The sequence below is a fragment of the Silurus meridionalis genome, chromosome 11 (assembly GCF_014805685.1).
Source record: "Silurus meridionalis isolate SWU-2019-XX chromosome 11, ASM1480568v1, whole genome shotgun sequence".
NCBI classification, from domain to species: Eukaryota; Metazoa; Chordata; class Actinopteri; order Siluriformes; family Siluridae; genus Silurus; species Silurus meridionalis.
The window spans coordinates 11,573,518-11,596,420 of NC_060894.1; the positions used below are offsets into that span (position 1 = coordinate 11,573,518).

The 22,903-nt window shown below is 38.0% G+C and overlaps 1 protein-coding gene across 4 annotated transcripts in view; it reads right to left on the bottom strand.

Moving 5' to 3' along the window:
- Window positions 1-1,993: 1,993 nt before the first annotated feature.
- rasgrf2a (Ras protein-specific guanine nucleotide-releasing factor 2a) overlaps window positions 1,994-22,903 on the bottom strand; it is a 41,166-nt gene continuing 20,256 nt past the window's right edge. Inside the window, exons 15-28 of one of the 4 annotated variants that reach the window (XM_046861061.1) lie at window positions 22,372-22,407; window positions 21,594-21,997; window positions 19,423-19,560; window positions 17,344-17,433; window positions 16,947-17,053; window positions 14,889-15,001; window positions 14,606-14,666; window positions 12,746-12,849; window positions 11,812-11,896; window positions 11,504-11,701; window positions 11,301-11,380; window positions 11,092-11,209; window positions 4,553-4,621; window positions 1,994-4,362 (exon numbers count right to left, since the gene is read on the bottom strand). In XM_046861061.1, coding sequence (XP_046717017.1) covers window positions 4,264-4,362; window positions 4,553-4,621; window positions 11,092-11,209; window positions 11,301-11,380; window positions 11,504-11,701; window positions 11,812-11,896; window positions 12,746-12,849; window positions 14,606-14,666; window positions 14,889-15,001; window positions 16,947-17,053; window positions 17,344-17,433; window positions 19,423-19,560; window positions 21,594-21,997; window positions 22,372-22,407 — 1,702 coding nt within the window. In that variant the 3' untranslated portion in view covers window positions 1,994-4,263. Of the gene's footprint in view, window positions 4,363-4,552; window positions 4,622-11,091; window positions 11,210-11,300; window positions 11,381-11,503; window positions 11,702-11,811; window positions 11,897-12,745; window positions 12,850-14,605; window positions 14,667-14,888; window positions 15,002-16,946; window positions 17,054-17,343; window positions 17,434-19,422; window positions 19,561-21,593; window positions 21,998-22,371; window positions 22,465-22,903 lie in introns of all 4 variants that reach the window. The other 3 variants (XM_046861062.1, XM_046861060.1, XM_046861064.1) reach the window with 3 other exon arrangements.

Consider the following 22,903-nt stretch of genomic DNA (forward strand, 5'->3'; position numbering starts at 1 on the left):
ATGGATTCAACAAGATACTGGAAACATTCCTCTGAGATTCATGACTGCATCATGAAAGATTTTACTGCTGATAGTTAAAGTGCATCTTCCCTCATTCTAAAGGTGTCTTGTTGGAGTCAGAGGTTATGCTTTTCTGCTCACTACAGTTGTAGCAATTTCTGTTGAATGCCCATCAACAAGGTGTTTGTCTTCCAAACTGCTGTTCTCTCTCAAATCCCAGAGATCAGCAGTTATGGAAAACCTCAAACCGCTACCAATAATTATGCCAAGGTCAAAGTCACTAAGATTGCATCCCTCATTCTGAGGATTGATTTGAATCTTAACTTGAAACTGCTTCTTGATGTTATGAACTGCACTGTTGCCACATGATTGGCTGGTCACACCATTGCACTAATGAGTAGGTCTACTGGTGTTTCTACTAAAGTTTTTGGTGAGTGTACATCAGAGGCCAGAGTGCCTTGCTACAGTAATGTCTGATTAAAAATGACAAAATATAAAAATGTTTTAAAATGGTTTTCTAGTAAATTAAGTTCCACTGTAAATTTGCCATCTTGACATGAGTCCAATGTGACCTTGTATAATAACTCTCACTATTATAATTACATATAAGGTACACATGTACACTTGATTTGTTAGGTTTATGGTTAGAGGTAAGCAGAAAAGCATCTCAGCATGCACAAAACATGAGCTACAACAACATAACATATTGGAGTCTCCTGCCAGCCAAGAAAAGGAATCTGAGGCAAAATTGTAACCCAAGTGTTTTATAGAACAAAGATTAGCATTATGTGATCTACGGGCCTTTTGTAGAGGTTTCTTGGGACAGATGCTGTAATGGTAAACACACTTGTGAAAAATGTTCTGCTGATCAGAAACACGTAATTTTACACATCATATTCGGTTACAACTGTTTCACGTATTTTAGGTTTACTGCACTTGAGATTGTTCAAGATCTTGAAAATTAAAATTAGAAAGATTTTAAACGATAAATAGATTTCTTGGTAACAGTAAAATGGAGGCTGTGAATAAAATATTTTGTCTCTTAGGAGCTTAGACCTGGTTACTAATGCAAAATCTTCACAGATTGTAAAATTCAACCAGGAAGAGAGAGTAACATTTAATTGTTTTTAATTCTAGGATGTAAAATCTTGTTTTACATATAAAAATACTATTAACCCTTTCCCTAAACAAATAAACAATAAAAAAAGATTTTTGTATATATATATATATATATATATATATATATATATATATATATATATATATATATATATATATATATATAAATATAATTTCTATTTTTTCTGTACAGAGATCATCTGCGGTTTTTAACACTTTTGTTTGGATGTAAGTTGTTAGTATGTTGTGCGAATGCCTGGCAAGTCTAACTGAAGAACATAAACTTCATGAACTGGGGTCACCTTGATGTTCTACCCCCTCCCCAGTCTGAAAAGGTTAGAGAGAGGAAATAAATATTCTCTAACTGTTTCCTAAAAAGGATCTCTGGTAGTGTCACGTTCATTTTGTAAAGCTACCGCAGTGGTTGCAAAGAGGGTCCTTTTTTTTTAATTTTTCTTGACACGCTGAATTATTTACACTTAAAAAGCAAGCATGATATAAGAAAAAAAAACTAGATAAAAATTACAGTAATAGACTTTAAATGAAGTTGCAAATATTTAAGATTTACAATGGACTAAATCCAATAATCTATTTGGACCAAACTTTAAACACAGTCTGAGTAATTCAGATGATTTAAGGCCTGGTTTGAAACCTTCCAATCCCTTGTGCTAATACTTTGCTGTCTTTTTCACGAGTGTGTTTACCATCCTCTGTCTAGCATCTGACCTCTGTCATCTGACTTCTAGTCAAGGCTTTTACACCCACAGAATGATTGAGATAGTTGTGTTTCTGCACTATTCTGTGTAAAGTGTGCTGTTACATGATTGGCTGATTGAATAATAGCAGGACTAATCAGGAGTTCAAGTGTTCCTTATAAAGTTCCAGTCAGTGATAAATTTATTCTACAAACATTGCTTACTCTGTAAATAGATGTGTTTGACGACTATTTAAAACTAGCAATGTAGAATAATCTATAAATGTAAACAAAAACAACAAAAAAAAAAACACAATGGTGCTGAGTACAAAACAGAACTTGATGAGCAAAGACAACATTTTGAAAATACACGCTTTATAAAAAAGATGTAGTTTGAAAGAAAATGTTGGCATGCTAAAACATTATTAGCATTGCTTGAAAGGTTTGAACACCATTGTATTCAGGTATTAAAATACCAAGAATCAATTTAAATAATTTCATTATCAGTTGCACAGCAAATGCTAGAAATGTTTTAGCAGTGAGGAAGTACAGGAATAATCAAAAAGACCTTACACTTAATGGTTTACTACTTCTGAAGACCAAAGTAATTTAATTTAATACAAATACATGGCATTAAACCAACATGTGCAACACAAAAATTCCTCATTATCACACAAAAAATATATAACAGTGATTTGTATTCAGTATACGTCCAATTGTGAAAATCGAGTAAATATTATTACAATAAAGAAGAAATTTTTCTTCGTATTTATTCTTATATTCGCTAGTATGTATTCACAAATAACTAAAGGTTCTTTGCAGGAGTGAAGCTAGCGATTGCATGATGTTTCATTGTTCTCCAGTAGATGGCGCTATTGCTACTGTTATACACCACACTGAAAACCTTAAGAGCCATGCTAAAATAAAAGGACAAACACGTGACCCTGTTTTTTCTTTTCTCTTTCTTTTTTCTTTTTTTTTTTTTTTTTCAATAAAATTTCATTTTGTCATACCAGCAGTACCATGTTTCACAAAGTCATGCAGCAATCTTTTACAGATTTCCTGTTTCAGCATTTTGGAATTACACATCGTCAATATTGAATGATATTCAGTATTCAGAAAAAAAGGCACAGTATGACCTGAGAATTTAAATAGAATATATTATCTATATCTGGGGTAACATTTGTAACAAATGTAACATTTTACATTGCAGATAAATATTACCTCATAAGAATATATGATAATGATAACCATCATAGTATTATGACTGATGTACCTACGGACAGTTGTGGCCAAGAAGTTATACACAACTAGTTTATCTACTTTATATCCATAAGAGGTCATTTAAAACTATATCTTGGATCAGTTACAGATTTGTTATTTACTATATCAGATTTACTGTAGGTAAAAAATTGACATACACTTTGTTAGTATTTGATGGCATTGGCTGAATCAAATGCTTGTGGTGGCCTTTCACAAACTTCTCACCATCAGCTGCTGGAACATTTACCAATTTCTCCTTACAGAAATTCTGTATTTAGGTTTGAGGGCTTCCTTGCTCAGACATTCTTTTTCATTTTTTAGTTTCCAGATCCAGATCATGGCTTTGTGATGACACCAAAAACATGATGCTACTACCTTTAAAATCAGTATGAAAAACTTCATGTTTAATTTCTAATAAAAGTGTCAACCGTTTTCCATCAATATCTAGTGTTGACCCTTAGGAACAAAAAGTAAATTTTGGTTTTATCGGAACAGAAAACAATCCTCCAACAAGTCTTGCCAACAGTCTTTCAGGAAAAGGTGATGTTGGACGCTCTTAATTGTGGATGTACAATTGGGTGATAGTCGGTGTCTCCTTCCAGCATAATGCCCCTAATGTCGAGTGAGAGCTTGTGGTGAAGTCAGCATTAATGATTTGTTTTGTGGGTTTGCGGTCAGAGCTCTGTGCAGGTTACTCAAAATCTTTCTACATTGACAGCAAACCATGATTTGGTGCTCACTTAGAGTTGAGCTCTTTAGTTCTGGTTAAGTGAAACCTTAATGCTACAGCATACAAGACATTTTTTTTTCCAATTTTGTGGTGGTTGCTGATGGACCCATGTCCCATATATTGTCTACCTTAATTTGTAAAGAGGAGTTCTACAGATTTTTATTTTTCTGAGAGTTTGGTTGAGTTGCTAGGATTTTCCAATAGTATCAAGGGCAAAAAGGCACTGTCTCTCTAAAGTTAGGCCCTTAAATACAGTCATTACTTCAATTTCTGGAATGTTCTAGACTGTTTGAAGAGACACTGTTTCAAAATTACCTCTGTCATTTCTGTTAAGTACATGTATAAAATTGTATAAAAGTCAAATTCTGACTTCTAGAAATGACTGGAGAGATGATCAGGATCTCTCATTCATTCCACATGCACGAATGCTTCTCATGTGCTTTGTTCCAGCATGACTTCAGTTGTCAGAGGCGAGTCTTGGTTCAAGCTTTAGAGACAGTTCGTAAAGAGTGTCATCATCCATAACGATTGTTTTGTCTAGTAGGAACTGTGTCACCTAGTCAGAAAAGAGGAGTGTAAATGTATTTAAATGATTAGCAGAATGTACTGAATCTACATGTGTAAAGTAATATCTTAACAATATTTATTTAAACAGCGTTTAAATGCTGAAACTACAAACTTTTAAATGCTTTATGATTGAGATTAGCACTAATATATACTGCTCCAAAGCCCAACAATTAAAGTACCTTGAGCTGATGTTCTATCCTGTAGGGGGTCTGCTGAAACTGGCGTATCTCTCTTATGACGTGAGAAATCTACGGATTACAGAGATAAATACAGAATGTTATAGAACAGGGGTTTTCAACCGGCAGCATTGCATGTGGTCCGTGACAGCCTACATAATTTCACTATTAAAATCACTTTTTTTTCCATAATTTATTTTTTCAAACATTTCCAGAATATTTGCACATTAGTGGGAAAACTGAATTTAATGAAAATATCTAAAATATTCAAACTGACACAGGATAGGCTAGCTTTGCACCTATCAGGCCTATGCTTTGCTAACGTTGTGTTCTCTTTCAAACATTCGTTCGGTATCTCACTATGGGAATCGCCTCGAGCGTGACCAATCCTGGAAGCATCAATCACACCACGTCTGTCGGCTGACAGACCAATCACGACAGTGATGCGGGAGTCCCGCCTCCCTATATACACCGCTGCTGGCGGTCCCTGCCTCATTCTTGTTCTCTTCCCCGTGAAGATCCTTTTAGTAAGCTATCCTCAGCAGATCCTCTAGGGGCGGTCGCTTAACTGTTCACAGACAGGCCGTTAAATAATGAATAAGGGAGACCCGTGTCTCTCTCCGCTGCCCGCGGAGAGGGACGAGGCTGCTTCGCAAGCACAGTGCAGCTAGGGAGAGTTTATGAACGAGGTTTCTCCTGTCCTTCCTTCACTCTTCGAATCACACTCTCTGCTGGATAACAAGGGTGTGGAAGAGGAAGATGATGAGGTCGCTCATTTTTTGGAGGAAGATTTGGAGGACGATGAGGAGGATGCTATCCTCCCTCCTGATCTTCTCTCCAGGCCTGGAAGTGCTACGGGCCCTTCCCCCTTGCCAGGTGAGCTGGACCTCGTGGAGGTGTGTAGGAGAGCAGCCAAAAAACTTTCCATCGAATGGTCGTCTCAGCAGGTGCATTCCGACGCTGAGAGGGATTTATATGACGGGAAGAGGCTGCCATCGCACACTTCCCCAGTTAAGCAGCTGATTCCTGCTGTACCGGCGTGTGTCACGAAAATGCGTCGTTTTTGGGACAAACCCTTCTCGCATAGAGTGCCCGTTAAGGGTTTCTCTAGACTGGAGGTGCACGATATGGAGGCTTTGGGGATGTACAACCCCCCCCACCCCCGGTAGAGCTGTCGGTGGCTAGCCACCTCCACCCAAATCGACGAACTGCTCTATCCTCCTCCTCCCCTTCTCTGCCAGGACGTACAGAAAGGCTGTCCGCCTCCCTTTTTCAGAAGTTCTACGATTCAGAATGCGAGAGCAGCTTCGACGCGCTCTGCATATGATAGGAAATGGAATGTGTTTGAACTGTGGTGTGCTCAGAGACATATCATCCCTTTTCACTGTTCTGTGGCAGATGTGTTGTGCTTTTTGCAAGACCTTTTGGATAAGGGCAGGGCTTTTTCAACCGTTAAGGTTTATCTTGCCGCTATTTCTGCATGCCACGTAGGGATTGACGGTAATACTATCGGTCATCACCCGCTCGTGTGCAGGTTTATGAAGGGAGCGCGGCGTCTGAGCACATTCTCAAAGCCACTGGTTCCGCCATGTGATCTGTCAGTGGTCCTGAGCGCGCTCTCTCAGTCTCCTTTTGAGCCGATAGGGAGTATAGATTTAAAGCTCCTGTCGCTGAAGGTTGCTTTGTTATTGGCTCTTTCTACCACGAAGCGGGTTAGTGAACTTCATGCTTTGTCGGTTCATAACTCCTGTATGCGTTTTTGCTTCGGATTTCTCGCGAGTGGCTCTCAACTCAAGACTAATCCGGCATTTATCCCTAAGGTGAGCGAGTCAGCTTTCGCCTGCAGACAGGTGGATTTGATGGCTTTTCATCCGCCTCCTTTTTCCTCAGCGGAGGAGGAGCGACTTCACTGTCTGTGTCCTGTCCGTGTGTTACGTCACTATGTTGACAGGACGAAGGGTTTGAGACGGAGTAATCAGCTGTTTGTTTCATGGGTCGATTCCCGTAAGGGAAGTCCCGTTTCCCGACAGCGCCTGTCCCATTGGCTCGTGGAGGCTATTATAATGTGTTATAATAGCGTGGTTCTTAACTCTCCGGAAGGACTGAGGGCTCATAGTACCCGAGGCTTGGCCACTTCGTGGGCGCTTTTTAAGGGTGTTTCTATTCGGGACATCTGTGTGGCAGCATGCTGGGCTTCGCCGCACACTTTTGTCCGTTTTTATAGGCTGGATGTCACGGAGCCTTAGCTGGCTCATTCCGTCCTGAGTGTGTAATACATATTTGTGTATATATTGTAGGTATGAATATATATACATGTACTTGTCTATATAGATGTGTTTTTGGTCATGTATACGTGTATACGTAAGGGAATGACAACGGGTGATGGAAACATCGTGGTTCGGATGTTTGTCATTTCTCTCACTTTTCCACTCTCTTCAGTGAGAGGGATTATCTCTTTTTATCACATCACTGGGTTGGTTGACACTTGCTTCGGACAGCATATCTGCAATACGGGAGTTGTCTATATCCCATAGTGAGATACCGAACGAATGTTTGAAAGAGAACTTTAGGTTACTTACGTAACCCCGGTTCTCTGATAACAGGAGTGAGGTATCTCACCACACTTCCCTCCTTGCAGTGCACGGAGAAGAGATATGTGAGAATGAGGCAGGGACCGCCAGCAGCGGTGTATATAGGAGGCGGGACTCGCATCACTGTCGTGATTGGTCTGTCAGCCGACAGACGTGGTGTGATTGATGCTTCCAGGATTGGTCTCGCCCGAGGCGATTCCCATAGTGAGATACCTCACTCCTGTTATCAAAGAACCGGGGTTACGTAAGTAACCGAAAGTTTTGCGTCATATACGTACACATTCATCTTGTGCACGAAACAGACCAGCATCTCGGAGTTAAGAAAACACATTATTCAGGTTTTATTGAATAGACGCTTAATAGTATTGGTGAATTGAAATTTTGAGTGGAGCTGTTAGCTAACGTTTCTAACTAAGGTGAAGTTTGCTAGTCAGCACCAGCATGGATCGCTTTTTACAATAGTTTACTTGTTAGTCAGAATGGTGGTCCCTAGCACAGAACCAGTTAAAAACCCCTGTTATAGAACACAGATTTTTTCATTACTTTTCACACTCCCAATATATAAAATGGCATCTATATAAATCAGATGAGTCAGATAAAAATCTTAAAAGTGTAGCAAAAAAAAAAATTATATTTTATAAATATACACACACACACACGCAAACTGTTTGCAGGGTTTATTCTGAGCCAGCTTCAGAAGAGGCTTCCTTCTGGGATGACGGTCATGAAAACCAATTTTTTGCAGTGTGTGGACCTTCCGCTTCTGCAACTGCTAAAGCAATGCTGGCAACACTAATGCGTCTCTTTTTTGAAGCACAAGGACTCCTTTGATCGACCCTTGCAAGGTCTGTTTTGAGTGGAACCCGTCTTGGAGCCTGTCTCTGCATGACTCTGGCCACTGTGCTGTGACACAGTTTCAGGGTGTTACTGATCTTCTTATAGCCCTGGTCATCTTTGTGGAGAGCAACAATTCTAATTCTCAAATCCTTAGAGATTCTTTACAATGAGCTGCATGCTGAACATCAACATGCACCAAATTTTAACTGTTCTAATACACGATACACAAATTTGTGTGGTTCTGTCAAGCAGACAAAAACATGAATATGATGACTTGGACATGTGGCTTTGCATGGTTACACGATGTACAGCCATTATCACTGTATGTTGAGTTATTTTTGAGGACAGTAAATCTGTACTGCACATTGACTACTCTAAAATATATCCAAGTTTAATTTCTACAATATTGTCCTTTGAGAAGAAATATTTAAATGGTTGCTGAAATGTCAGGAGTGTATCCACTTTTGTGAGATGCTGTATATGGTAAAAAGATAGATAGCTTTTTCTTCCTGCACTTTTTTCAAACAGTAACCATTCTGTTACTTTTACAGTCATGTGAAAAGAAAATCCACCCTCCTTTGGTTTCTTTAGTTTTACATGATGAAAATTTAATCTGGTCCTTAGCAGGTCCTAAAATTAGCTAAATGCTTAGATAAAAGCCATGACATGACATATTGCACACATAATTTTTTATTTATTTATAATAAAAGAAATAAATAAAATGAATCCGTAATATAGAAACTATATGAGGAAAAACTAAGTATACACTCAATGCTTCCATAGGAATTAAGAGACTAAGCAGCAGCCAGGTGATGCTAATTAAATAACGCTAATTATTTGCTAATTGATTATCAGCATGTGAGACCGCCTCTATAAAGCTCAGGTTTTATCAGTTTTTTGGTCTCAACCATTCATGTGTTAATAAACACAAAAGAAAGTCAGAGCCATGCAATTGTCAAAAATTGAAGATTAAAAAGACACGGCAGTCTCATGTAACATGTCAAATATGAAAGCTAATGACAGTACAATTAGAAAAATTCTGAACATGTATGGTTTGTTTGGAAGAGTTGCCTGAAGAAAACATTTTCTCTCTAAGAAGAACATGGTAGCACAGCTTAGGTTTGCAAAGTTGCATCTGAACAAGCCACACAACTTGTGGAATAATGTCCTTTGGACGGATGAGACCAAAGTGTAGATGTTTGGCAAAAAACACAACATATCAACATAAGACTTCTCATACGAACTGTCAAGCCCAGTGTTGGGTGATAATTTGGGTTTGCTTTAAAACTTATACTCTACAATTTCAAATATAAATGTAAATATTTAATTTAAATGTTAAATGTGGAAATTTAATATTTTGTACCTATGATAATTTCCTAAGCACAATGCTGATAAGGTTGCCAGTTTTACCACATGCTATTTTCAAAGAAGTGAAAAGAAATTCCACTGGAGGCTGGAAACAGTCAGTGGCCCCAAGATCTTGTTTTGATACAAGTAATCTGAATGAAATCCTACCAATTTCTATAAAACAAATGCAGACCCTTACACAATGTATATATCCATTTACAGTGAGGGAAATACGCTTTACAAATAATTTAACAGTCTAGAATTTTTATTTTAACAGAGAGAGATGGAATAAATAAAAAAATCCATAAAAAAAAAACATTAAAGAAAGGTTATAAATTAATTTGTATTTAATCTAGTGACTCCCACACACCCAAATTAGTCCTGTCCCTTTGGGAAAGTACTCCTAATATCACCTCATGTGTGTATAAAAGACACCAGTCACAGAATTAACCTCTTTCATTCAAACCTCTCCACCACATGAACGGGTCCATGGAATCGTGAATGAGAACCTCCTGGCCTCAGCCAGAACACTGAAGATGGGTCATGGATTGGTCTTCCAGCATGACAATGACCCAAATCATATGGCCAAGGCTACAATCTGATGGTCTTGTAGCCAATTCCATCCTTGTGCAGGTCTACAATCTCGCCCCTGATGTCCTTTGCAGCTCTTGGTCTTTCCCATGGTGCTTGATTCTTTTATACACATAATGAGTTGATATGAGGAGCTCTTTCCTAAAGGGACAGGACTAATTTGGGTCTGTGGGAGTCAGAATTCTTGTTTGTTGGTACGGGATCAAATACTTATTTCTTTAATGTTTTATTATGAATATTTGTATATTATGTCTCTCTGTTCAAATAATCCTACCATCAAAATTTTAGACTGTTAATTTACTACTAAATTACCAGGGGATCAAGTCATTATTTCCCCCACTGTATGTTTTTTTTTCTTTTTTTGTATTTAAATATTTCTGTGATTGATTTGGTACTGCAATATCATGCAATTACAGGTGCACAAACATACACAAGTGGGTAAATGTAAAGGTAGGTAGCATGACAAGCACTTGATAGGCAGGTAGCCAATTTAGCTACTGATAATTTAATCTAACGATTTTTTTCATGTATATATCTGTAAATAATAACAAAGATTAGTTTCAGGAGTTAAAAGTTGCTGAAATTATGATGAGATGAAATTATGTTCCCAAACAAGCCTCCTGTACCCAAACTAACAATCCCAACAAAAAAAAGGTTTAAAACTGGAATCCCTACCAGGACCAGGTTTTCCTGGGAGAACAGGGGCTATTAGCATATTTTTCTACATCTCATAATTTCTATGTGTAACATTCACATTTATGTTAAATATTTATTTTATTTTATATAACATTTGTGCACATGTAAGTCCTACTGTAAGGGTTTCATCCACAGGTACAAGCAACAACCACAAATTTGCGGACAAGTACGTGTTAAAGACTGGATTGTTGTGGGTAAAAATCCCAGGTGATCAGCACTTTCTATAACACTCAAACCAGCCCATCCAAAACCGACAAAGTCACACAGATCAAACATTTTCCCCATTCTGATTTTTGATGTAAACATAAACTGAAGCTTTGGAACTGAATCTGTATGGTTTTATGCAGTTTGCTGCTGCCATGTGATTAGATGAGCAGATGTAGTGGTTTCTATTAAAGTGAAATTAGATTATAAAAATACACTAATATGCAGGACATAATGTAATACATAATAACTTATGTATACATGCTTTAGACCTACCATTCTCATTTTGGAGAAATTGACCAGTCCCTCTTCTGTAAAATTTGGTGTACCTTCTTCAATAAATGCCAAGTCTGTTAGGTACATGCCCAAATATGGTACGCATGGAGGATTGCAGCTGTAGGCGAAAAAAAATCTTGTTATACACTATCACAGAAATATCACAGCTTCTACAAAATCCTTACATTAAGTATAAATTACAAACTCACTTTTTCAGGGTTTCCCTTAGGTTTTTAAATCTTCCTTCTGAAGACACTGTTTTCTGTAGCCTATCCATTAGTGCTTTGGTCTAATGAAAGAAAACTGTAATTTACCTCCAGCTTTGCGTTTATAATAGACAAACCAGAAAGAGTTAATAACATATATTTTTATACCTATTACAACATTTTTAAGTATTCAAATGGCAGTATACCTGCTTGCTGACTTTAGCCCAGGTCTTTTTCAGCCTGTAAATGGCACTGCGATTGAGAGCAGATGTAATCTCCAGCACTCCGTTGTAGTTGTTGAGGCAGCGGCAGATATCAGCCACTGCCAACCATTTGTCAATCGAGTTAGCTCTGGAGCTCACCTCTGTGTGTGACATGATCTCAGATGCCACCAGATTACTCATCTGGTGGAGGGTGGTGGGGGTGTGAGAGAGAGATAGAGAAGAAAAAAAAGAAGACAATGAAACTTGTTCAAATGGTCTAAATCTTTTATTTGTTTTCTGTGCTCACTTACATCATTGAAGTGCTGACTAGTCTTCATGATGTATGGAGTTCTTTCATTTTTGTCCATTTTCATCCATCCTTGGCCAAGAAATTCCCTGAAGCAACAGATATAAAAGATAATATAAAAAGGTTACATTAGCTCAGAATTCCCAGCCCTGGTCCTGGTGAACCATAGCTGCCAGAGATCATACCCATTGCGCTACAGTGCTCGCTAATGTTTTCTGTGTTTATGTGGCCATGTGTATTTGTTTTGATTTTACGTCTTGTCTCTAGCCCTGTCTTGGTATTGTTTGTTTATCGCACATCCTTATTGTTTGCATTTACCCCACTGAATAGTTTGTGTTTAAATACCCTAGTGTTTTTGCTGTATGCTTGTGAAGAGTATTTTTCACTGTTTGCTGCCTGTTCATGCAATTTCTTTTGCTCCGTGTTTCTCTTGCCCATTTGTGATCAGATTTTTTGGGTTTTATGTCTAATTCTTGCTTTTATGTTGTTTGCTGATCACCTGACCGCAGCCTGTTTTCTGGTCATGAATTTGGATCTCCATTTTAACCGAGTTGTCTGTCAGTTTTTTAATAAAAGTTCTTATATTGCATGTGTATCTGCCAGTCTTGGTATTACATGACAATTGGGCTCACATGTTAGTGTTGTTACTGAAAATCCTTTTTACTTAGTAGCTATGTACCCCCATGCACTGGATGTAGCAGAGGAAGGTATAGATCAGCAAGTCTTCACCAACAGGAAAGTGTTTGCGGATGACCTGAATACCTAATCACTAACATGACACATATGAGTTTTGTTTGTTTCATCTGTTTCTGTATCTTTTTCTTTATATTCTGAGAAAGGTCTATAGGCCTACAGTTGGAATATTTAGAATTTAAAATAACTGAATTCTTATTCTTATGCACTTCTGTATGAAATAATTACAAATCAAGGATACTCACTCATAAAGAATACTTCTGAACACAATGTGGTCCAGTAAGGTGATTTGCTCAGCCAGCTCCATTGCAGACAAAGACTCAAAGCACTCCATTTTGGGGTACTCTGACTAAGAACCCCCATTCCCCACCCCACCCCACCCCACACACACACACACACACACACACACACACACACACACACACACACACACACACACACACACACACGCATGCACACATTTATATATAAAATGCATAGATGTGTTCAACAATTATATTTTGTATACTCTCTATAATATAATTGCTAGATATAAAATTCGATAGATTTGTAGATTTATAGCAATATCCCAGCCAAGTTTGTAACTTATGAAAAACACGTATTATTAATTTCTACAAAAATTATCCTGAAATGGAGAAACCATGTGTGAAACTCTAAGTACACCCTTACTCCTTCAATAGGAATTAATAAGCTAAGTTACAGCCAGATGATGCTATTCAAATGCTCTTGATCATCAGCCATTGTAACCGCCTCTATAAACGCAAAAGTTTTGTTTGCTGATCTGGAACTTTCAGGTGTGTTAACACAATGCCAAGGAGAAAAGATATCAGCAATAAACCAATTGTTAAAGTCCATCATTCTGTAGTAAGGAAAACATTCATGACAATTGGCAAGACATTAGCCAATCTTTCCAAGAGTGGACATCCCAGCAAATTTTTTCACAAGGTCGAATTGTGCGATGTCAGGGAAATTGCAAAAAACTGGAGTTACATATCAGACTCTACAGACGTCAGTTAGCATGCTAAATGTTCAGTCTTTTTCTAATTGTATTGTCATGAATTTTAACAAGTTTTTTTAGGGCTGCAGGGAGAAAGCCTTTTCTCTCTAAAAAGTACAAAGAAGTACAACTAGTTTTGGAAAGTTGCATCTGAACAAACCACAAACATCTGGAACAATGTCCTTTGGTCTGATGAGACCAAAGTGGAGATGTTTGGCCAAAATGCACAGCGCCATATTTTGTAAAACGCCAAACACAGCATATCCGCACAACCATACCAAACTAACTGTAAAGCAAAGTGATGGAGAGGTGATAATTTGAGCTTGTTTTGCAGTAACAGGACCTGGGCAGTCATTAAATTGGCCACAAACACCTCTGTAAACCTGTATTCTATTGTCAAATGTGAGGACATCTGTTCTACAGCTAAAGCTTGGCCAAAATTGGGTCATGCAACAGGACAATGATCCCCAAGCATACCAACAAATCTACAACAGAATGACTTAAAAACCACAGAATCAAGGTGTGGCCTTACAATGGCCCAATCAGAGTCCAGACCTCAGAATGAATTAAATGCTGTGGCAAAACACTGTAAGAAACATGGGCTTATATTCCTTTACAACAATGTGTGAGACTTACTAAGAGAAAAATGTGATTGCTGCTGAAGGATGTTCTACAAGCTATTGAATTATAAGGTGTATTTAGTTCACACATGGCTTCCCCATTTTGCCTTAATTTTTGCAAAATAAATAATTATACTAAAATAAATTATAATTGATATAACTGCATGTTATCTGAATATATGCTGTGTATTATTTTGGATACTGTTGTATTAATTTGTATATACAGTGTATTGAAATATAACAATTTAACAATGCTAATATTTGCACTTCTGGTAGGTAGTAAATGCTTAAAGTTTTATCTATCTGTCTATATATTCATGATTTATCTGACTGAGTTAATGAATTTCCATACAAAAGAGATATCGATGAGGAGCTGGCATTAATTTAATTTAATTGTTGCATGGCTGATGAAGTCATAAGATTTTAAATCAATATTTCACTAGTTAATCAAATACACATACTAATATAGAGCATACACACACACTCACCATTAGCAGAAAATCTTTGATTTTAAGCTGCGTGTCATCTGGTTCCTCGTGAGAAAGGGCACTGAAATGGAGGAAAAAAAAAGATTAGATGGATGTGTTTCTTGTCACAAATACAATTTGCCAATATAATGGTCTCAGCATTCAAAGATGCTTTGGCTTAATAGAAAAAAGTATTTTATTATTTGTTTTAAATTTTACAATCACAGGTTACAAAATAAATATAGATTGACAGTCTATAAAAAGTTAATGTTAGTGATCAGATTGATAAGACATCTGGTACAACCTTAGTAAGTTGGTTGTGGCTTTTCTTTCCTGAGGTAGCAGGTCAGGATCCCTCAGCACTTCCTCTAGAAGACTGATGACTCCCGCCTTTAGTTCGCCATTCATTTCAAAGTCCTATGAAGCACACAACCATTACATTAATTCCAACCCAGAAACACTGGGCACAGTCATGATTGGACATCAGTCTATCAGCACACAAATCAAATCATGGCTGAAATGGTTTTGTCTTAAATAGAAAAACCCAGATGTTAATGGCAAGGCCACGCCAGTTGTTTTGATAGAAACAAAAAGTGTCATGTTGTTCACTGGTCTTGACACATATACAGAGTGGAGCTAGCAGTGCAGAGCCGTAGGGGGCTGTTGACATTTCATTGCAATCATTACCATGTGTAGAATAAGGGTGATGAATAGAGCAACTCTGACATAGGTATAAGACATTACAGTCCAGGTTGTACCTGTACCATACTTAAGTAACAATATTAGAAAAGTTAGAACAGTATACAACACACAACAGAGTGGAACAGACCACTCATATTTATTGAATGGATATGAAGGAATCTTAAAAAGTATAATGCTAGATTTACAGACAAATGTCTTTCATCTGCTTTACAAGACACATTGTTATAAGACCTGCTCACACTTTTTACATATACAAAAGACTTCATTTTACATATACAAATGAAAAATATGCCCATTATTTTCAGCCACCCTTTGGAGATGTTGTGTTTTTGCCTAGTCTGATCAGTCAGAACTCAGACTTTTTATAAGAAAATGTCTTTTTTTTTTTCCCCTTTAAATTCATGCTTTTAAACATTATCTCTGAAAAGCCATAAAACACCTAGAACAATGCTCCATATCCATACTGGGTAAAGGAGGAATATTATAACAGAAAGTTGTCAATTTAATACAACGGAACTACATTTCCCATTAGTTAAGTCAAGTCAAATCAAGTCAACGTTTCCCCAGGACCAAGGTGCTTCATAAGAGAACATATATTAACACCATGGATCACAGAGCTACACTAAACACAAAAACTGTCTACATAAAGTGCACATTTGCCACTGCACCTCCTTGTTTCATGTCACATCACTGTGCACCTATTTCACATTAATGCTTAATTAACACACCAAGTTTTTAGTATCACAGTGCTCCACACTTTTTTTGTCTCACGATTGTTGTTCTTTCTCACACAAAGTTTCTCACACAGCTCCATACTTCCAAATGAAAACAAGAAAAAAAACTAAAACATAACAACCTTTATTAGTCTGCCATAATCTTAATAAAATGACACTGACCTAAAACCTATATTACAGGAAAGGTGTGACTAGAGACAGGTCTTAGACACTCATTTATCATCTAACAAATTATAGAAAGCATGAGTACATCAAATATGATCAGATCTATTTAACATTTGCTTCTAAAGCTGTTTTTATCACTGCCCATTTCTTTACTGTCCAAAAATGCCAGCAGACCTCTTATTCCTGATTCCAAGACCTTGGTCTCACCCGTCTGTATATTGACCACTGTAGATAAATCACATGTACCCAATCTAACCAGCATTAACATTATCAGCAATTTTCACTAGAGTAGCGATTCTGTGTGATCTGACCAGAAAAGCTAGACGAACACCATATACATACACATTCTTACGTAGAGTCAATTTAATGTAGCTAGTCTATATACTGGCATGTTTTTTTTAGATGAAAACTAGAAATTGGAGTAAGTGGAGTCACCTATACAAACATTAGAAACTCCACACAGAGATTAACCCTAACTCGGAATCAAACTCAGGATACAAACTACCTGCCTTTATTCTGTGACTCTCAATCGTCTTTCCGATATGTACCAAACAATACATTTATGAAAAAACTGCATTCTGTCACTGACTTGAGTTGAAATTTTTATTTAACTTTTATTTGAGAAACATATTATAACTATATTTTCTTTTTCTCTTTCTCTAATAGAAATAAAGTATTTTGCTGTTTCATCTAATTATAACTTCTAGGATCTGCCTTTCTGGAAAATGAATAGGTAACATAAATATGAATATAAAGCTGACCTGTGAATGCTTGGAAACCCAGTGCCGCAGGACGTTGAGCACCCTGTTTGTGGCGGCCCGGCGGATAAGAAACTCCTTGTCATATGACTTCTCTGGGCTGGTGAAACCTAGAGAGAGTAAGTAGCAGATATTTATTCAGTATTTATAGCCTAGGACTAAATGCAATGACTTATTTATAAATATGATCATTAAGATAACTTACATGGCCAAAAGTTTCACATCATTACTACAACACATTAAAAATAAGTGAAATCCTGTACAGATAAGTTGCTATATTTCAAAAAAGAATAACTTTTTAACTAAAGATAAACTCTTTGCTACCACACATGGCAAAGGTTTTTAAACCAACACCAGAGCTTGTCATTTTGGGCATAGCCCAGTGAGAGGTCTGTCTAACCTTGAGGGCCACTATGTCCAGCTGCTGCTGTGGCGATGGCAAAGGCAGAGGCAGAAGACATCGTACAGCGCAAATTCTCCATGGACTGACCTGTCAAGTCCCAGCAGGAAATGGAGGTTGTCATTAAAAAGCAAAAAAAAATAAAAAATTGTGTGTATATATATATATATATATATATATATATATATATATATATATATATATATATATACAGTACAGACCAAAAGTTTGGACACACCTTCTCATTCAAAGAGTTTTCTTTATTTTCATGACTATGAAAATTGTAGAGTCACACTGAAGGCATCAAAACTATGAATTAACACGTGGAATTATATACATAACAAAAAAGTGTGAAACAACTGAAAATATGTCATATTGTAGGTTCTTCAAAGTAGCCACCTTTTGCTTTGATTACTGCTTTGCACACTCTTGGCATTCTCTTGACGAGCTTCAAGAGGTAGTCACCTGAAATGGTTTTTCACTTCACAGGTGTGCCCTGTCAGGTTTAATAAGTGTGATTTCTTGCCTTATAAATGGGGTTGGGACCATCAGTTGTGTTGTGCAGAAGTCAGGTGGATACACAGCTGATAGTCCTACTGAATAGACTGTTAGAATTTGTATTATGGCAAGAAAAAAGCAGCTAAGTACAGAAAAACGAGTGGTACTGACCTTTATTTCTTAAAGTAATGATGGCCACTCGTTTTTCTGTACTTAGCTGCTTTTTTCAGTCCGAAAAATTGGGAAAACTTTGAAAGTGTCCCCAAGTGGAGTCACAAAAACCATTAAGCGCTACAAAGAAACTGGCTCACATGCGGACCGCCCCAGGAAAGAAAGACCAAGAGTCACCTCTGCTGCGGAGGATAAGTTCATCCGAGTCACCAGCCTCAGAAATCGCAGGTTAACAGCAGCTCAGATTAGAGACCAGGTCAATGGCACACAGAGTTCTAGCAGCAGACACATCTCTACAACAACTGTTAAGAGGAGACTGTGTGAATCAGGCCTTCATGGTAGAATATCTGCTAGGAAACCACTGCTAAAGAAAGGCAACAAGCAGAAGAGACTTGTTTGGGCTAAAGAACACAAGGAATGGACATTAGACCAGTGGAAATCTGTGCTTTGGTCTGATGAGTCCAAATTTGAGATCTTTGGTTCCAACCACCGTGTCTTTGTGCGACGCAGAAAAGGTGAACGGATGGACTCTACATGCCTGGTTCCCACCGTGAAGCATGGAGGAGGAGGTGTGATGGTGTGGGGGTGCTTTGCTGGTGACACTGTTGGGGATTTATTCAAAATTGAAGGCATACTGAACCAGCATGGCTACCACAGCATCTTGCAGCGGCATGCTATTCCATCCGGTTTGCGTTTAGTTGGACCATCATTTATTTTTCAACAGGACAATGACCCCAAACACACCTCCAGGCTGTGTAAGGGCTATTTGACCAAGAAGGAGAGTGATGGGTGCTGCGCCAGATGACCTGGCCTCCACAGTCACCGGACCTGAACCCAATCGAGATGGTTTGGGGTGAGCTGGACCGCAGAGTGAAGGCAAAAGGGCCAACAAGTGCTAAGCATCTCTGGGAACTCCTTCAAGACTGTTGGAAGACCATTTCAGGTGACTACCTCTTGAAGCTCATCAAGAGAATGCCAAGAGTGTGCAAAGCAGTAATCAAAGCAAAAGGTGGCTACTTTGAAGAACCTAGAATATGACATATTTTCAGTTGTTTCACACTTTTTTGTTATGTATATAATTCCACGTGTTAATTCATAGTTTTGATGCCTTCAGTGTGAATCTACAATTTTCATAGTCATGAAAATAAAGAAAACTCTTTGAATGAGAAGGTGTGTCCAAACTTTTGGTCTGTACTGTGTATATATATATATATATATATATATATATATATATATATATATATATATATATATATATATATACTAGTGCTGTGTATGGCTTAATGCTGTTGTTGACTTTTATCACTAGTGTCATACTGAAAGATTTGCATGTGAGTAAATGCACTAAAAATACACTATTAAAAACAGCTCAGATACAAATTATTATGGAGAAATGCTATATCTTTTTACCTCCTGGCTGTCTGTAACGGGGATGTCGTGGGGTAGAGGAAGGGGTAGATGGCAAGCTGCACAGAGACAAGTCTCCTGACTCAACAGAGGTAGGTGTCTCTGGGATAGACTTGTCAAATGACAATGATTCTAAGAAATCTGTCAGGACACAAAATATCCTTACTTTTTCTGACTATTCTGTCTTATTTTTGTCTAATTAAGTATTGTTTAACAGGCAGACTAGATTGCTGAAAAGTTTCACAAAATGTACATATTGTTTGAAACTATTCGTTAGACTACTAGGAAGGGAAAACTACTAGGAAGACAACTCTCCCTCTCCTGGTGGCAGCAAAGCAAATGACACAGTGAATTACAAAAATATAAAATTAGAGATTAAAATAAAAACAAATCACTTAAAAAAAAAAACAGGTAGTAATCCTGGACCTGAAACTGAGCCATCTGCACTTAATTACACACCATTTTACTTCCAGAGAAACAGCAACCTTGTTAGCATGTAAAGTACAGAAAATACATTTTCTTAGCTGTGATTAAAAATACATACCGTAATTTCCGGACTATAAAGCGCACCCATATATAAGCCGCACCCACTGATTTTTGTCTACACTGAAACTAATGAACTTTACATAGGCTTTAACTAAAGACAGTGTCTGTTACACAGTGTAACAGGTGAAATATGTTGTGGCTCCTTTAAGAGCAGAGCGGCATTTTGAGAATAGCCTGCCACATTTTTCCAGTATTACTGCATGTGTGCAAGGCGGAGGAATATGTCCTTATTATTTTCTGATGCTCATTTCTAAGTTTCTTTGACTAACCCGTAACGCTGTTGCCAAGAAAAATAAAAAAGCACGAGTTTTGGAAACCTGTCTGTGCTTATATGATTTCTGTTGCAACTGGAGTTAGCGAGCTCTCACATGACCCAGACTCAACGCGTTACAACGGCTTGTATCTAAACAGTAGCCGACCAAGTAAGTCATTCTGTACTGTCTTCCTCCTTCCTTTCACAAAAATTTCTCTCGAGAGTTTATCTTTTGGCATCGTCGTGCGTTTAAAAATCATCATTGGTGAAGCTTTTCTCCTGATGCCATGCAGCTCAGAACACAGGTGTTAGATTTTTATCATGCCCAAACTAAACTTAATTCTTGGAGAGGTTTTCCATACGATCTGCTATGCCTGTGGTGACTTTCTGATATCAGGGAAGAAGAAATACACAGCACACAGAATGCATGTTCTTCCTCTTCTTCTCTATTGCAGGTAGCAGAACGTATATATACACATACAGAGAAAAGGCTGTCCTAAACTTGTTTCCTGTTTAGACAAGAGGATATACTAGCCGGAGATGTGTGAGCCCAGATAAGACTCCCTGTTTACCTTACAGACTAACATCGTAAATATTCTATAGACACTGAACAGACAAAGGGATGTGTGTGAGATAGTGTGAGAAACATCTTAACACTAACAACAGGTGAAGTGCGTTTTTTTCATGCCTGTTTGTTTTCAGTGTGACGAATGATCTCCTTTCCTGTAGACAGTCCAAGTGAGCGGCAGGTCAAACATCAGAGGAACCTCATCCATATATATGATGTGGTGCTGGCCGATTCAGTGGGAGCGCATCTGATTTAATATAAAGAGTTTTATTGGTTCACCTAAACCGGTTGGTTATTTCATTGGTCTAATGTTTCGGTGCTCAGTTTTTTGGCTTGAAGTTTGTGAAACCAGGAAAAATCCATAAATAAGCCGCTTCGTTGTTTAAGCCGCGGGGTTCGAAGCGTGGGAAAAAAGTAGCGGCTTATAGTCCGGAAAATACGGTATTTCTATTTGTGTGAATACTGAAGAGTCAAATTTTTAAACAGAAGATTTTATAGATTGTAAATATGTATATTTTTAATTGTATATTATTTTTAACTGGAGGTTATGGGGCTAATGAGGTGACCTAGACATTAATCTATTCTAAGCCAGTGCAGGTTGGGTAACCAAATTGCCAAGCACATAAGAAGATAAGTACAAAGTTAATCTAAGAATTTATTCTTTGTTGGACTTAAGCACAGTGTGGTGATGCAGTCCCTAACCTGGTGGAACCTTAAACTATCAAATTAATAACCCTAAAGTCAGTATGATATTTGGGGTTAATTCTTGTTTTTGACTCGGCAGTACAACAAATTTTCACGACTTACTCCGCCTAACACTCCTCCTCAGCTTGCCACAGAACCCATCAACATTTGTGAGTTCCCCACCTTCTTCTGGTGTGGTGGGACCTAGCTCTGGTGAACTGGGGCCCTTGCTCAGGTCCAGTGGAGATTTGGTACAGTGTGGGGGTGGAGAAGAGACCATGGGGTTGTAGGCAGAAATGGAACTACTGACCGCCAAGGACGAGGCAGAGAGGTCCAGAGCCATGGCTTTACCCCCACTTACAGGTGAACTGAGCGACAGTTTACGGCAGTGCATGGGTGAAGATGTCCAGGAAGGGATTGAGAGAGGAGGCGGTGTAGACAACTTGCGTGACAGTCGGGGGGACTTGTTGTTCAGGAGCTCATTTCCCCACTGGCTCTGGTTAGTGGCAAAAAAAAGCTCTAGGGACCTGGGAGACCAGAAGAGATGCAAACGTGCAGAGCAAAAAAGGAAGAGAGGGAGAAAAGCAGACAGATGAATAAATGCATAGCAACAATATTAACACTGAATTTATAAGTATGGTGAATTTTACTCTTAAAACAGCATTCAAAATTATTGCGCTGAGGCCAGTAAATCCATAAAATCTCTTAGGAGCTTGACAACAAAGCGCTTTGTTTGCTGTATTGACATTAGACATATTTAACACCAAATATATTGTATAATAAGGGACAAAAAATATTTTGCTATGATACACAAAAAGGCACAGAAGTGTGCAATTAGAGGATGAGGATGGAATGAGAATGTATGAAGAGGGGGAGAAATAAAGAGGCATGATAGATTTACTTAGACTGTTCCAGGGCAAGCCTTGTTATCTTCAGGCTGTAGTCAGGACAGATGGAGGAGATGGACAAACGGTCAGATGAGTGGTACTGAATCCTGTAAATTTCAGTGATTGTGGAGCAGGGAAAGTATTTGGATTACAGCTCAATTAACTGTACATGATACCATTGTACTTCAGACAATGATTTTCTTTTGGGCCAATATAGTCTGCAAAAGCATGAAAACCAAGTCGCTGTCAACACAAGACAGAGAAAATAATGTGGAAAACATCAATCAGTTAAAAAAATATTCCAAAGATTGAACATCCCACAAAGTTCCAATAAATCCTTATTATAAATAAAAAAAATAGTGCTACAATGAATCTATATAGAGGATAATGTCTACCAAAACTGGGTAAGGCGGGCACTGAGAATCAGGCAAAATAAGCCAAGGGTAATGATGAACATGATGCTACCACCACCATGCTTCACTGTAGAGACTGATTGTAGGGCGAGGAGCAAAAAACCTTTCAAAATTGAATTGTTCCATCAGCCTG